Source organism: Eptesicus fuscus, chromosome 6, assembly GCF_027574615.1.
Source record: "Eptesicus fuscus isolate TK198812 chromosome 6, DD_ASM_mEF_20220401, whole genome shotgun sequence".
NCBI lineage: Eukaryota > Metazoa > Chordata > Mammalia > Chiroptera > Vespertilionidae > Eptesicus > Eptesicus fuscus.
Window position 1 is genome coordinate 78699858 of NC_072478.1, and position 16660 is coordinate 78716517.

General features: G+C 43.9%; 1 protein-coding gene and 1 pseudogene across 2 annotated transcripts in view; one reads left to right on the forward strand and one right to left on the reverse strand.

Annotated features, from left to right (window-relative positions):
• Nucleotides 1-16660, reverse strand: part of SIL1 (SIL1 nucleotide exchange factor) — a 230013-nt gene that overhangs the window by 174439 nt on the left and 38914 nt on the right. For both annotated transcript variants that reach the window (XM_028147602.2, XM_054717900.1), the window contains exon 2: nt 1474-1566. In XM_028147602.2, the coding sequence (XP_028003403.2) occupies nt 1474-1548 (75 nt within the window). In that variant the 5' untranslated portion in view covers nt 1549-1566. The remainder of the gene's footprint in view (nt 1-1473; nt 1567-16660) is intronic.
• LOC114233452 (small nucleolar RNA SNORA48) lies at nt 11727-11871 on the forward strand (annotated as a pseudogene).

Consider the following 16660-nt stretch of genomic DNA (forward strand, 5'->3'; position numbering starts at 1 on the left):
ATGCTTTTGTTAATTGTACATCTGCTAAAGCTCACAATAGGAGCACCCGGATCCTTGTGAGATGCAGGTTTGGGGTAGGGGGAATAGCCCTGATCTCCTGAGACACTTGGGTGCTTTTCTGGGTCAGGTCAAAAACATCTCCAACCCTCAGGCTGTGGCCAGTTCCACCATCAGGGGCCAATGGGATCTCATTCTCATTTTTCTTGGAGACCAAAACCCCAGTATCAACAAGATTAGTAAGAGGACATTAAAAGTTCAAAGGGATTCAAGACTCCTAACTGTATGTTGTCTCCTGCTCCTCAAAGTGGGGAGAAATGCAGAGAGAAAACAAATGACTTCAGAGAGAAGGTGGAAGCTTGCCACAAGTCAGAGGTGAACTTCAGCTGAGCTGGACTATTATTAAATTCATCTCATTTGTCATTTGCACTTCAAGCCCTCCTGCTCCAAAGCTTCCAGCACTTTACCCACCATTTAGTGGGAGCCCTTGGGGTTAGGAAAGGTGGCCAGCAGTGGGTGAAGCTGTCAGAACTGACAATCAAGACTTCCCAAGGGAGGGAAAAGAGAGGGCTCTGGGAGATAGTCATGGGCAGGCTGTTATTGAGGCAGGCCAGGGGAAATGGAGCCAGAAGCCTGCTCAAGCTCAGGACCTTCTTGGGCATTTTGCTTCTGCCTGTGGCAATAACAGGAACCCTAAGCAATGGGGTCTATGTTAATAAAGAGAGGCTGGGAAAGAGGATACAGACAGACTTGAGAAAGCACAGGAAGAGAGAAGTAGAGGAAGAACCATTCTTACATGGTGCTCACCATACAATCAGCCAGCTTTGGAGATAATCTTGACCTTCCCAACTCTGCTACAAACTGGTTGTAGATTTTGGCCAAGTTATTTAAAATCTCTGAATCTTAATCTCCTCCTTCTCAAAATGAGGATAATAATTGTAGTTGTCTATTTCATAGTATTATTGGGGGGGAGGGGTAAATGAGAATAGACATAAAGAACTTAATGAATGACAATGCCTAGTACATGGTAAGCTTCTTATTATTAAAACTAGAGGCCCGCTGCATGAAATTCTTGCAAGGGGCTTGGCCCCCACCGCCACGGTGGCTGCCTCATCCCCCACCACCACTGCAGCTGCCTCTGCCTCAGCTGCCTCTGCCTCGGCTCCCACCGCCACGACTTCATCCGAAAGGTCGTCAGGAAGGACATCTGGTCTAATTAGCATATTATGCTTTTATTATTATAGATTATTATTATCATCACCACCATACATTCCCCAAAGGGAAACTATATCATGAACTTTAAACAGAGGCCAGAGGATTCAGAGATAGAGGGAAAGAAATACACAGACTCCATGACTCAGCGCTGGCCACATTCATATAAGAAACATAAAAGCTCACCCCACTTCCACAGCAGCTCTGGTGGCATAGAGGCTTTTTTGGACCCAATAGGGATCCCTCTTGTGATAAGGCACTTACTTGGTTCTGATGACTGAAGCAGAAGGTGAAGCAGGTGGCTATCAATAGTCCAAGCAGCATGCCCAGAGGAGCCATCCTAGATAGGGGCAGGTCCTAATGAATATAAACACAGAAAACAGGTCGATAGGAAGCTGGTTCCTAATTCCCTGATGCCTGATCCCCCAGCACTGTGATTCCCATGATGTCACTTGTTCAATGAATGTGAGACATTTCCCACATAGAGGTATTATAGGTCTTCTACCATAGGAATAGATAAATGTGAATGAAGCCTCCATCTCTGATAAGGAGTCCAGCCACCCAAGGGGAGACATGCCTTTGTTGGAACTGAGCCACCAGAACTTTTACATGAGCTATAATAGCTCTGGTCCCTTCCTTCCTCATTATCAACTTCTTATCAGGTTGAACTGGGTGGTACTGGCTATGGTAAGGAAAAAAGGAAACTAACCCTTGATTGGTATATGGACAAACATGGGCCCAAATCTGCATAAGCCTTTATAACCATTGACTTCTAAACCATACCTGCAGTTATACCTGAAGACAGATGTCATCAGCATCCCTAAACCAACATAGTTCAATATTCTCAAGCCTTTCACATCACTTTTCAAACAGCCAGACAAATAAAAGTATAGACCCTAGTAGCTGTTAAAATTAAAATGACACAAAAATGAAAAGATATCCCATGTTCATGGATTGGAGAGTTAAGGTTACAATACTACCAAAGCAATATGCAGATTCAATGCAATCCCTATCAAAATTCCAATGATTTTTTTTTTTTACAGAAGTGAAGAAAACTATCCTAAAATATATGTGGAATTTCACAACAGCCAACAAAAGCTTGAAAAAAACAAAGTTGGAGGACTCACACTTTCTGATTTCAAAACTTACTACAAAGCTATAGTAATGAAAACAGTATGGTACTGCATGAGGACAGATATATGAACCAATGGAATACAATTCAGAGCCCAAAAATAACCACATATATGGTCAATTATTTTCATCAAGGTTACCAAGAACATTCAATACAGAAAGAACAGACTCTTCAACAAACTATCCTGGGACAATTGGATATCCACATGCAAAAGAATGAAGTGGACAGCCCTGGTCTGTGTGGCTCAGCTGAATGGGCATTGTCCCATGCACTGAAAGGTTGCTGGTTTGATTCCCAATCAGAGCACATGCCAGGGTTATAGGCTTGATCCCTGGTACGGGGCATACAGGAGGCAGCCAATTGATATGGCTCTCACATACTTGTTTCTCTACCTCCCTCCCTCTCCCTTCTTCCCTCTCTAAAAATCAATTTTAAAAATCTTTAAAAGGAAAAAAAAAATGAAGCGGACCCTTCCTTTACACCACATACAAAAAAGTAACTCAAAATGTGTTAATGGCCCTGTGGCCCAGTTGGTTCGGCATCATCCCATGTACCAAAAGGTACTGGTTCAATTCCTGATCAGGGCACATGCCTGGGTTGTGGGCTCGATACCAGGCTCAATCCCTGGTTGGGGATGTGCAAGAGACAGCTAATCAATGTTCTGCTCTCACATCAATGTGTGTGTCTCTCTCTCTTTCTCTAAAAATCAATAAAAAATCTTTAACAAGTAACTCAAAATGGATCAAAGACCTAAATTTAAAAAGAAAACATAGAGGAAATCTTAATAATCTTAGATTTGGCAATAGTTTCTTAAATATTACACCAAAAGCATAGGTGATAAAATAAAAAAATAGATAAATTAAACTCCATCAAAATTAAAATACTTTTGTATGTCAAAGGACAATATCAACAAAATGGGAGAAAATATTTGCAAATCACATATCTGATCAAAGTTTAATACACAGAATATATGAACAGCTCAAGAAAAAAAAGACAAGCAACCCAAATTAAAATGGGCAAAGGATCTTCTCCAAAAAAGATACACAAATGCCAACAGGGATATGAAAAGATTATCAACATCATTAATCACTGAGGAAATACAAACCAAAGCCACAATTGGATAACACTTTAAATCCACTACAATTAAACAACAATAACAAAAAAAGAAAGCAATCAATGTTAACAAGGATGTAGAGAAAGTGAAACTCTCATACATTGCTAGTGGGAATAAAAATGGTACAGCTGCTATGGGACACAATTTGGCAGTTTCCCAAAAATCTAAGCATAGAATTACCATATGATCCAGCAATTCCACCCATAGGTATATATTCTACCCAAAAGATATGAAAACAGTGATTCAAACAGATACTTCTATGTGAATGTTAACAGCATTATTCACAATAGCTAAAAGGTGGAAATATGTAAGAGATGTCTTCCGCAGAGTGAAGGAATGACTCAGCATAGGAAACCTAGGTGACTGTCCTCTGAGTTTCAACGCCAGAATCCCCCTAATCCTGAACTTTCCTCACACAGCTCCAGTCCACTCTGCCCTCCTTCTGCCAGAGCCCAAAGATCAAACCCACAACCTTGGTGTGTTGGGACAATGCTCTAACCCCGTGGTCGGCAAACTGCGGCTCGCGAGCCACATGCGGCTCTTTGGCCCTTGAGTGTGGCTCTTCCACAAAATACCACGGCCTGGGCGAGTCTATTTTGAAGAAGTGGCATTAGAAGAAGTTTAAGTTTAAAAACTTTGGCTCTCAAAAGAAATTTTAATCGTTGTACTGTTGATATTTGGCTCTGTTGACTAATGAGTTTGCTGACCACTGCTCTAACCAACTGAGCTACAGGGCCAGTTGCATTTCAGCTCCAGGCCCAGATAAGCAACAAAACCAGCCACAGCTGACATTAAGTCCAGCTGCATTGAATAATGTTCCCCATACCCTGGTGCCGGCCAATCTATCAGTGGAAACTACTAGATTGTCCAATCTACCCGGAGAGGACACACCTGTAAAAGTGCTGAATATTCTATTAAGATCTTTCCCTGGAGTCTCCCCTAAAATCTCTGCCCTTAAAACCCTTAGGATGGAGGGCCCAGTGCGCTCTCCCTCCCAGGAGCATGCCTGTGCCTTTCCCTCTCCCGCCCACCCCCTTCTCCTCCCCAGGCACACTACCATTAGCTTCCTCACTCCTAAGCTCCTAGGGCCCTTCCTTTACCTCCAAAACGCATTTCCTAAGCTCATTTCTTCTATGAATTACTTCTTCTATCTCTAATTTACCAAACAAATGTTCTCTTAAAGTTAAACAAAATAAACAAAAACAAAAAAAAGGTGGAAATAACCCAAGTATCCATCAACAGATAAATGTATTTTTGTGTTGTTGTTATTCCTCTCCCAAGGATATTTTTCCATTGATTTTAGAGAGAGTGGAAAGGAGGAAGTGAGGGAGAAGGAGAGGGAGGGGGGAGAAAGAGAGAGAGAGAGAAATATCGGTTGACTGCCTCCCACATGCACCCCTATCAGGGCCGGGGATTGAACCTGCAACCTTAGGCATGTGCTCTTGACTGGCAATCAAACCCACAATCCTCTGGCGCAGGGGACAATGTTCTAACCACTTAGAAACACCAGCCAGGGCTGAATGTATATTTTTTAATGTGGTATATACATACAATGGAATATTACTCAGCCATAAACAGAATGAAATTCTAACCCATATTTCAACATGAATGAACCTTGAAAACAATATGCCAAGTGAAATAACCTAGACATAAAATGACAGATGCTATATGATTCTACTTAAATGAAATATCTAGAATAGGCAAATTCAGAGAAATAGAAAGTAGATTACAGGTTACCAGGGGATATGTTATAGGGTACAGAGTTTCTTTTTGAAGTGGTGGAAAAATTTGGTCAGTGAACTAGAGTGGAAGTCAAGAGAACTAATCCAAACTGGCAAATAATCTAAGAAAGGCAGAACGAAAAACAAAATAAAAGAAGACCAAAAAAAAGAAGAAAAGCCTTAGAAAAATTCAGCACGTCAGTATTAGCCCAGACCCTTCTAAAAGGTGTGTTGCCCTAGCCAGCTTGGCTCAGTGGATAGAGCGTCGGCCTGCGGACTGCAGGGTCGCTGGTTTGATTCCAGTCAAGGGCATGTGCCTGGGTTTCGGGCTTGATCCCCAGTAGGGGGTGTGCAGGAGGCAGCTGATCAATGATTCTCTCTCATCATTGACGTTTCTCTATCCCTCTTCCTTCCTCTCTGAAATCAATAAAAATATATTTTTTAAAAATATCCTATCCCTAAGTAAAAAACAACAAATCTTTAAAAAATAAATAAAATAAAAGGTTTTTGTGTTGATCACTCAGACCCAATACACCTCATTAGGCAATTTACTCAATAGAGGCTTAATTATGGGAAAACATTTTTACGATGTTTACCTTTTCTCTTTCCTGTTCCTACCACACTTTTCCATGTTCCACCTCAATAAAATGGTCCTGTGACATAATTGGACAAAAGCCCTGCCTGCATCCACTCTCAGAAGTTATTACCCTCTTGCCCAGCCCACCCTTTCACCCTTTTCAGGGGCAGACGGAAACTTTCGCTAAGGACATCTGGAGCTATGGAAGAAAACAGCCCTCCTGGACCAGCACTATGCTAAAAAAGCACAGCCAAAAGGAAAAGCAAGGCTTGGGTGCTATAAATAGCTGCTACACTCACCCAGCAGCAAAAGCATTTGCTTTCTGCCAGCTTCTCCCCTCTTTTTTTGTCGACAAAATGGATCGGCTGAGTGCCACATGAGCTTCCCTCAGCAACCTGGCTCCCTGGGGCACCAATCACACTCAAAGACAGGGAATGAGTTCACAGCATGGCACTAGGTTCTGGACAGGTGCCTGGCGATGCCTCGGTGTGAGGAGGGTGGGGGACCAGGCTGGATGAGGATGAACAAGGGGACGAAGCTTCCACATCAGGAGTGAGAAGGCTGGAAAGGGAGATGGGTTCCAAGATACCTTTCTTACCCCGGTGGCCTTGGGTGTGGGGAAAGGGGAATAAAAAATGAAAGTGAGGACTCACAACATTATGAGGACGATATACAATAAGAGAGAACAAAGACTATCCCAAAGTCACAGATTTCCTGTCCCCTACATGAGACTGTTCATGTATACACACACACACACACACACACACACACACACACACACACACACACACATACATGTACACACACACAGTTAGATGCTCCCTCCTGATAGTAATAAACACTGAAACTGGTTCCGAGGGAAAAGATGAGGAGGAAGAGATAAATGAGAATAAAGAAGTCAAGGGCAAAGAAGAAAAATGAACAGGAGCAGGAGGCCCAGAAGGAACAGAGGAAGAAGAGACTGGGAGCAACTGATTCACAAACAGCAGCTTCCCCACTCCTAGAGTGGGAAGGGGAGTGGGGGAAAAGAGAAATGGCAGCTTCTACAGGGCTCCCAGCACCTCCATTCCCCCACCCACCCACACACACACACACACACACACATTTACACCCTCAGAAGCATTTTCTGCCAATACTAAGAGTGAGAGATCAATTGCAAATGGATCCTTCATTTCCACCTGACCAATGAATGCACTGCCTCCATATATTTTTTCCATGAAACAGGGAGAGAAGAATATGGAGGGTGGGGAGGTGCATGGGAGAAGTGAGGCTTGGAGAAAAGTGTGACACAATTTCCCAAGCTTTGCAGGGGGGCACCAGAGGGTAAGTAGGTGTGGGTAATGGTGTCCTCTATCCTAAGACCTGCCCTGCATCCATGTCACCTGGTCTCCTCCTTATTCAGGACATAGCAGGTGGAGAGCAAATATTCTTTTTCCTGGGATTTATGCTGGGGGTAGGGGGAAAGAGGAAAATGGGAAGTGGCATACAGGTATGTTCTTGAAAATGGGAAGTGGCATACAGGTATGGTCCACCACCTCAAGCAGAGATCTAGACAGCAACAGCAACAAAAGAAAACCTAAGACCCTGACAAAAATAAAGCCAAAGTCATGGCATCCCATTGAGGCATAATTTGGCACACAGCCTGAGGTTAGTGCCCTCCCCAAACCACTCATCACCCATTAACCCTGGGTTCACCTAATCATCTGCCCCTGCACACCAGCAGAACAAACCCTCCCATCCATCATCCTTGGTCTCAATTGAGGACAGACCTACACCTTTACATTTATGTCCTTCTTCCGACTTAAAACACTATCATTCAATACAAGAAAAGGGAACATATTTCAATGTTCCATTGGTAACTCTTTCCTTAAATATTCTTGGGCTTTGGGACAAAAGAGATAATAGGGTACTTGAGATGACCATTTTCCTCTCAAAACTGGCCATTTGTAGGCTGTACCTCTACTTAAATTGAGGCTGGATGCTCTCAGCCATCTGAATTGCCAGTTTACTGCAGCCAGAGCACATGATAGGGACATGGGTGAGAGGCAGCCCATGGACTGGCTAGCCCTTACCTCCCTTGCCGCCTCATGTCCTCCACTCAATTCAGACAGGACTGAGGGAGGGGACTGGGCCCTATGTAAATCAGACATCTTCCCTAACTTTTGTCTTCTCTCAAGGCATGAGAGGATGTAGGAAGCCAACAAAGGGAGGAAGGCTGGGACTGCTGGCAGACCTCATGGACAGTGGCTGCTCTCCAGTCTCAGGGCTGGAACACAGGGAGAACACGAAAAGGTCACAAGTATCCTCAGCAGGCAGAGCAAGCTCAGCAGCCTGCCTAGGAGCACTTGGAACTCCATCTTATAAAATGTACACGTTCTTAACCTACAATGTATGTCCATGTATTTGTTTCCCCAATTCTTTTGGGAAAAGTAAAAGAGCAAGAATTCCTACATTCATCTTATAAGGAGAAAATTAAAGCAAAGAAATAAAACCATTAGGTAGAAAGTGTAGTACCTGGATTTAAAATCAGATAGACCTAAGGCCAATTCCTGGCTCTGCCAATATCTAGCTATGTGACCTTGGATACTACTTCACTAGGCCTCAGTTTCTTCATCTGTAAAATGAATATATAAGAGCTCTTATTTCAAAAAAAATGTTGGGGAAGATAAAATAAAACAATGCATGGAAAGTTCTTGGTACAATACCTGGCACCTAGTTATCACTCCTCATTAGAGCAGAGATGATGACTTTCCTCTGGACCCAAAGGCAGTCAGGCCCAGGCCAGGCACCCTGGAACCACTCTCCAGAGCTCCTGCCTCCTGCAGAATCTACACACCCTCTAGCTGGCTCCACACCTCAAACTTTAGGACCAAAGCCTTTGTGGGTATCTACTCCAGGAGGAAAAGGAAACAAATGTTAGAGAAAGACACCCTGATCCCTGCCACAGCTAAAAACAGAGACCCAAGCCAGTTTTCTCCTGAGCCCCATGGCAGACCCAGCCCACTCAGTGCTTTTCACAGCATACTAGTGTCCAGAGATCCAGGCCACAATTATGTTGTAATGCCAGCTGCAGGAACAGCTGTAAAACAATCTCCTGCTTTAAGACTGAAAGTTAGAGGATGAGCTCTTCCCACAGACACACATTTATTACTATTTATGGGCTGCACAAACTCATATAAACATACACACACATACACACAGTCACTCACCTCTACACAAACAGAAACTCACTGCCTGATTTGAGCAGGCAAATATGAAGCTGAAGAAACAATGGAAAGAGGACACTGAAAGGACAGTCCTGACAACAGAGAACAATGTGCAATGGCTAAGGAAAAGAAATGGATTTTTAAAGAATAATTTGAAAGAGAAGAGAAATAAATTTGGAATAGTCAGACAAACAGGCTTCTCCCATCCTCCCCGCAAGATATAAACTAAACAAAAAGTCAGTAAATAGATAACAATTAAGTAAAAAGAGCCTTTGAATAGCAAAAGAATGTGGCTTCTAACCTGTCCAGCCCCTACCTGGCCAGAAGGTTGGACTTGAACCATCCTTAAGCCACTGACCACTTACATAATGGGAACAGTATCTGCCCCAAATATTAAAGTCAAGACTCAGACCAAAAAGTGACTCCAGTGGAGACTGCTCTCAAAAAATCCAAGGTACCTAAGAGGGAAAGTAATTAGAGGAAGCTGTTGGAGGATAGAAAGTTCATAACTAACCCAAGCCTCTGCCTGACCAGAGAGCTACAAAGCCAAAATCCACTTGTGCAGGCTGCAAGGGAGAACCCAAGAGGGGCCTTTCCAGTGGCAACACAGGAACAAGTGCTGACTCCACGTGGAAGAGCACATGGAACCAAAAAAGGTCTCCACAGGCCCAGCTGCAACTGGAGCCCTAGAAGGAGGGCAACACGGGATGGAATGAAATAGGAATGTTGCATTCCTGGTCCCTTCTCAGTACTTTATACTCCAAAAAATAGGGGATATAACCAATTTTATTCCTACCCCAGTAGGGAAGAGGACCTACCTTCAAGAACATAGCTAAGCATATTAGCAAAAACTGCAATCTCAGAGACAAAAGACAGTGGCTCCATCTAAAAAGAAATCAAGTGACAAACAGTGACTGAATAAAAGGGAGCCCAGCCTAGCCCTCTCCACACCTCTCCTACTCAGTCACAGCTTTCAAAGAACCTGGATGCTGAAACAAAGCTTAAAACTCATTCTTCATTTGGACCGCTAATGATCCAGAAGACACAGCAAGCACTCAAAATCTATCTATATAAAAAATGACCAGAGTTCAATGCCTTTAGGCACAGAGCTTGTCGGTGGATCCAGGAAGGCTCTGGCAACTCCATACCTATTGAAGACAAAAAGGTAGAGAGAGCTAGTGCAGGACAAGAATTTTGGTGCCATTAGAACAGAGGTAATAACTGAGGCAACAGGAATAAAATCCCTGTCTCGGGGAGAGACTTTAGAGAGAAACAATGAGCTAAGAAATGTCTTCAAGTCAGGGCTGGAGGTTAGGAAAAGAAAAAGGAGCAACAAGGAACAACAAGAACAGTGAAGAATTAAACAGGTCAAGAGAGGAGAAAATCAAGTTACGGCAACAATGTCAAGAGATCAGTTAGAATGAGGATGAGAAAATCCCCTGGATTTGGCAATGAGGCTGCCAGGGGACCTTCAAAAGAGGGTACAAGTTGGCATTGGTGGTACAGTAGTGAGCAGAGCTGCCTTCCCAAAGAGGATACACATGTGAAGAAACAGAGACACATGAGTAGAACACTCTGAAATGTCGAGCGAGTCCACTGAAGTTTGGAGATTTGGAGCTACTTCTCTAAATCTATTTTCCCAACATTTTCACTAGTCTTAAAAATAACAGAGAAAAAAGGGACTCCAGTGGTTCTACAGAGGTATTCTCTGATGCCATATAGTAAGTTCCTATGATGGTGTAGAACTACCCCTCAACACACGAATCCTTGGACAGTGGTGGGCACATTCACACCAGCAGAGGAAGGGGGCAGGGAAGCAAACTCTACAAGAACAAACTCCCATCAGACAAAACTCCACCTTCTCTGAGCTTTCAGCCATGCCTCAGACTGCTCAGAAGCTTTAGTCCTTATACTTTGTAGAGCTGTACTAATCATAATTGTAACACCTGCAGTGAGGGATGGAGAGAAATACCCGTGACACCCAATCCCCTAGTATTCAAATTCAGTATCTGGGCAGCTCAGAGGAAAATAAATTATGTCATATAATAATATAGTCAACATTTACAGAGCACTTTCTATGCAAAGTTCTAAACGCATTTGCTCCTCCCGCCATCCTCTGATGCGGATCTAATATGCTGCTCATGTTGCCCATGAGGGGACTGAGATTCAGAGGGGTTAAGCAACTTGACCGAGTTTACACAACCAGAGAATAGTAGGGTCAGGATTCAAAACCAGTTTGGCCCCAAAACGCATGCTCTTTCCACAGACTATGCTGCCTTTCCATGGTCTATGAAATCAGCCACAGAAACTGGACTCGTTCTACTTCTTCTGCAACAGTGTGAATAAAAAGGTATACATTTTGTGTCAGGAGAGAAATTTTTAAATGAGCCTAACAGGGCCGTCTTGTAGAGAGACCCACCTCTCTCCAAGTTTCTCCACATTATACACACTCACACAAGTGCACATGCATACACACATATTGTAATTACTGAACACCCTTGGCACAGCCCTGCCCACAGCAGAGGCACACACATTCAAGAGGAAGAATGCCCGTAACTCAAGTTGCATCAAGGTCACTGGCACCCTGTATGGCTTGACCTCTTCATCTTCCATCATTCAGGCTTCCCAGCTGTACAGAAAGCAAAAGCATCCTTGCTTCCCCTCACAGAGCCCAACACCATGCACTCCCCTCATATATACCCAACTGTTTGGCAAGAACTCAGCAGGGAGGAAAAGATAACTATATGGGGTTAAAAGTTGGCCAAGAACCCCCTGGCAATGGGTAAGGAGACACCTGATTGGTGGTGTTGCTATTATATCAATCGGGGGCAAAGCAGATGTACAGTCCTTAGTTCATCCTAGCTTGATGTCTGTGTCAGTGGCCAGAGCTGTTTCATGCCTGAGGCACATAAATAAATAAATAAATAAATAAATAAATAAATAAATAAATAAGTTGGCCAAGACAATATCCAAGCACATTTCCAACTAGTCTATAATCCTGATATGCCATTATTCCCCATCCAGGAAATATACAGGACAGGATTATTTCTACATGGCAGATAAAGAAAATGGAGCCCAAAAGGTGAATGGGGCTTACCTAAGCACACCAGCAAGTAACCAGGTAAATTACAGAAATACCCCAGACCTGGTCAGTGTACTTTCCAGTAGGCCCTAGATTGCAAGTTCCTAGTAGATTGTGGGCAAGGAGACCTATTCCTTATACTTGTTTCCTTGCCATGATTGAGGTCCTGAGAGTGATAGGACTGTGTCTGATGATAACAATAAATGCTACCAGAAGCTCCTCTCTACTCCACCTCCACTCCAGTGTAATGAAAAGAATGTGGGCTCTGGATTTCGATCCAGGTCTCCCCAAGGAGTTATGGGACTTTGCGCTAGGGGCTTAACCTCTCCAAGATTCAATTCCTTCATCTTAAAAGGCACTTGACAGTAACTGTTTTGTAAGATGGTTGTCAGTATTGAGATGATTTGAAGCATACAGCACAGTGCCTGACACAAAGTGAGGACTCAAGAAGCTTGTATCAACTATTGTTAGAGCATATTCTAAGCAAAGGTCAGGATAAACAAATGCAGCGAAAGCTTCTCTCTCATCAAAAGTTGTCTTCTGCTCTAATAATCAAGCCTCTCCTCAGAACCCAGTTTTCCTGAGCCACAGGTCTGCCTACACACCTGAACTATATTCTAGGTGCCTACAGAGTCACTTCCATTGAAACCTCGATACTGGCTGACTCTGCATCAGTGCCCACTGAAGAAGAGCCACTTCAGACTGAGAATAGCCACTTTAGAGCACAGCTTCCTGGTGACTCAGGCCTGTCTCCAAATTCTGCTGCTGCTCTCCTACTTCTATGGTGGAGTAGGGATGGCAGGAACAGCTGGGTCAGACTAGACTGCTTAGACTACACTAGACAAGGTCAGCTGTCATCCAGGGCCTTCTTCTTTCCTCTCCTTTTAAAACAATAACTAGATCACCTGACAGATGACACAATGAGCTTTCTTTATAGCCTGCTTCCAAATACCAGGGACTTGCACCCATTTATCCACACAACCCATCAGAGTTCATCAGCCCTTACCCCTGCCGTCTCCATGAGTATAGAGAAGGTCAGGGCCTCTTAGTAGGACTATGATAGGAAGTTATGAATTCCAGTCCATAGCATCTAACGGACTATCTGCAAATCAGTATGCACACCAATCCTTATTCTGCTAGCCACCCTGGCACTTTGGATTATAAGTATTCAGCAATCACACCCTAGAAACAGGTACCTCACAAAGATATTTTAGCATCAGCCTCAGTCCCCTAACCACACTGGGCACCATACTATGAAATAGAACATAGAAAAGATACCATCATTGCCCTCAGGTGATGTCCTGTTCGCAACCAGTAGATAGCATGCCTTTTCACATTTGAGTCTCAGGCAGTATAATATTTAAAACGAACGCCCTCTTAAGGACTATGCCATGAAAAAAGGGATACTGTCCTACAAGTTGAGACACAAATTATGACTTTGAAATGATGAGATGAGCAATAATTAGGGTGCTCCTTAAACTAATTGAGGAACCTCAAGAAAATAGCACTTACTTACAGAAACAGCAGCAGCATGAAGATGGGTCACCAAGCACAGAAGTCACTACTACCAAATAATTGGCATTGGCTATGTCTTCCAGGTAAGTCAGTAACTGAAACATAGTATTTTATTTTTAACACGCCTGAGAGTCCAAGACTATAATCCCAGGTCCTTAAAAACTTAAAAGGTAGATGAATTTTTTTAATGTACATATTTACATATATGGGCAGAAACATAAAAATCAGATACCTCTCAACACAGCTCAGGGAGCCATAACTCATGGCTTTCACAATCCCACCTAACACCCAGAGAAAATCCAGGAGCCTTCTCTGAGAGATGGTGGGAGTCTGAGTAGGTAGCTAAGAAACAAAGAAACCTAAACTCAGCACTTGGCAGGACAATTAAGCAGCAGAGAATTTTAAATGCATTGTTTCTGACTCTAAATATGTCTACATTTATTACCAATTTGGGATCAGAAACCAAATTTAGTTCTGCCATGACCACGCACTAAAAATATTAAGCAGAGTATTATTGCCTAGGAAACGGCAGTCTTCCCTGATGCAGCAGTCCCATTTCAGAGCTGAGTCTGCATGGTCCCAGGGCTCCTCATCCTGGGCTTCACTGAAAGCCCAGTTATAAGCAAAACTGCCACTGTCGTGCCAAGGCCTCCCTTGCTTTTAAAAAGGCAGCGACAGGAGCCAGGGCTAGAACTACACAACCTCTTCATCCTCTCTAAGGCTGTGTTAGGTGGTCAGTAAAGTTCCATTTCACAGGCCTGTAATAATTAGAATTCTCCTGACAAGGAGCTCCACAAGGGCAGGGACAATTGTCCACCTAACCCACTGCTGTTATCTTCATTACTCAGCACTGTGCCTGGGCAATAAATATTTGTTGATTGAATAAAATCAACAATCTAAAAAAGGTTATCTGAAATAGCACAATGGAAAATGATGTCATTAAAATAGGTGAAAATATAGACTGATGATATACGAAAACAGGTACATAAACTATCTGTGAACAGAAGCACACATATATGAATTATTCCTTTGAAAAAAAGTGTGTGTGGCCACCTCTATGATCAAGTAAGAAGTTAGAATTATGGAAAGCTGAGCTCAATGGAGTCTTTCTTCCTGAAATGCTAGGTATAAAAAGACACTTAAATATTATTCTCAATATAGAACCAGCTCCCTTGTCTGCTGACTTGATTTGGCCCCTGGGATGGCTCAAGGCCTTGTTCTTGTTCGGCAACCCCAAAAACAGAGCATCCACCCAGTAACCCAAGGAAAGAGTGAGCACAAAGGAAAAACTGCAGGCTTAAAGACCAACTTATCAATTTGCCCCCCTTTTACCAGCGCAGCTTTCAATCTGCATCAACCGTATGACTGGCTCCCTAGACAAGTGGCCAAGATGAAGGTATAGAGACAAAAATGGTATGGAAAAGTTGACCTGGCCCAGCTTCAAGGCCAGAGCTCCAAATAGGTACCCTCATACCACATACCCCAGGGCCTACTAGCCATAACAGTGCCTGTTAAGAAGGGTAGCAGTGAGGAGAAGGAACCAAGATGGCGGCATAGGTAAACAACTGAACTTGCTGCCTCGCACAACCACATCAAAACTACAACTAAAAGACAAAACGGATATCATCCAGAACCACGGGAAAGCTGACTGAGTGGAAGTTATACAACTAGAAGAGAAAAACGCACTGAGAGTGGGAGGAGGTGCAGAAGTGCGGAGGTACGGAGGCGCATGTGCAAACGGGGTGGCAACTGGGTACGATGTTGTCTTTTTCAATCAGGAGGGAGATACAAGCTCCCAACTGCTCTGAACTCCAGTTCCAGGCGAGACTCTGGGGACCCAGACTCATACCGGGAGAAACTGGACTGTCTGGTATCGGGCCGGAACACGAGGGCGGCTTTCTCTCAGAGGTGCTTGCAGCGATCATTGTTCCTGCACGGTGCCGCAGGACACAGAGACCCGGGGACCTCGTCGGGGCAGGGCTGATGGGCAGCCATTGCTGTTTGCTCCACCCTGGTGATTCCCTGAGACCCCCGCCCCACCCAATTTACAACCCCACCCAAGCTGAGTGCAGAGGGTCACCAGTGTTTGTGAACTCTGCTTATGAACAAATTATCAGCCTTACAGTTCAGTGGTTTGTTGGCTCTTGCAAATTCCCAGCATCTATTAATAAAAAGAACCAGTAGAATCTGGAGTAAGATGGTATTACCCCCTCACATTGGCCTAAAACCCCAGTGGTTAACTTGAACAGGAAAGCAGCCTAAGATTCTAGACACAGTCTTTTGTGCCACTTCTCCCTAAAGGATACGCCTGCTCTAGTATCCTCTGGTATGTTTCACACTCAATAAGTTCAAAGCTAAGTTCAAGTTCTCCCCACACTCCTGATCCTCTAGCATTGCCTAGCTCTACTGCACAAGCCAGAAACCCAGCAGCTCTCCTCAATACCTCCCTCCTTTCTCCCCACTTCCTTTCCACCCTCTGCCCATCCATCACCAACTATTGTCAATTTTATCTACTATCTCCTTTCCTACTCACCTGCCCAAATTGCTGTGAGCCACCCCCCACCTCTCAGGTGAGGGCAACCCAAGCAGGCTTTCAATGAAGCAAGACCCAGGGAAACAGAAGGGACACAACTTTAATGAATCTCTTATTTGTTCAGCTCGGGGTTTCTGGAATACCCAAAATCCAGCCTTCTAAGCCCCTCTGAAATACTCTCAAAAAAAGCCATTTTCTGCACTCAAGGAGCCCATTCCATCACAGTAGCCCACCAGGGACTCAGGCCTGCGGCAGGTCTCACCCCTCTACCCACACTTCAGGCTCCTGCACTCAGACAGTGATTTAGCAAATGGGCAGACTCTGCTGCAGTATCAAAGGATCTTGGGGTAGAAGATCAGCAAATTACAAGTATTCACCTTGATTAAATGTTAGAGGGCTTATTCTATAGGCAGAGCATGATTTGCTCCTACCCTCCCCTACTTGAAAACTGCAATGTGGGCTGCAGGAAGGGTATGGTGCCTTGCATGAGTCCTCTGGAGAGTCCAATGCCTTGGGAGCCCAGAGCCAGACATACGATTATGAGAATGAAATCCCAGGTGAGGCAAGCTTG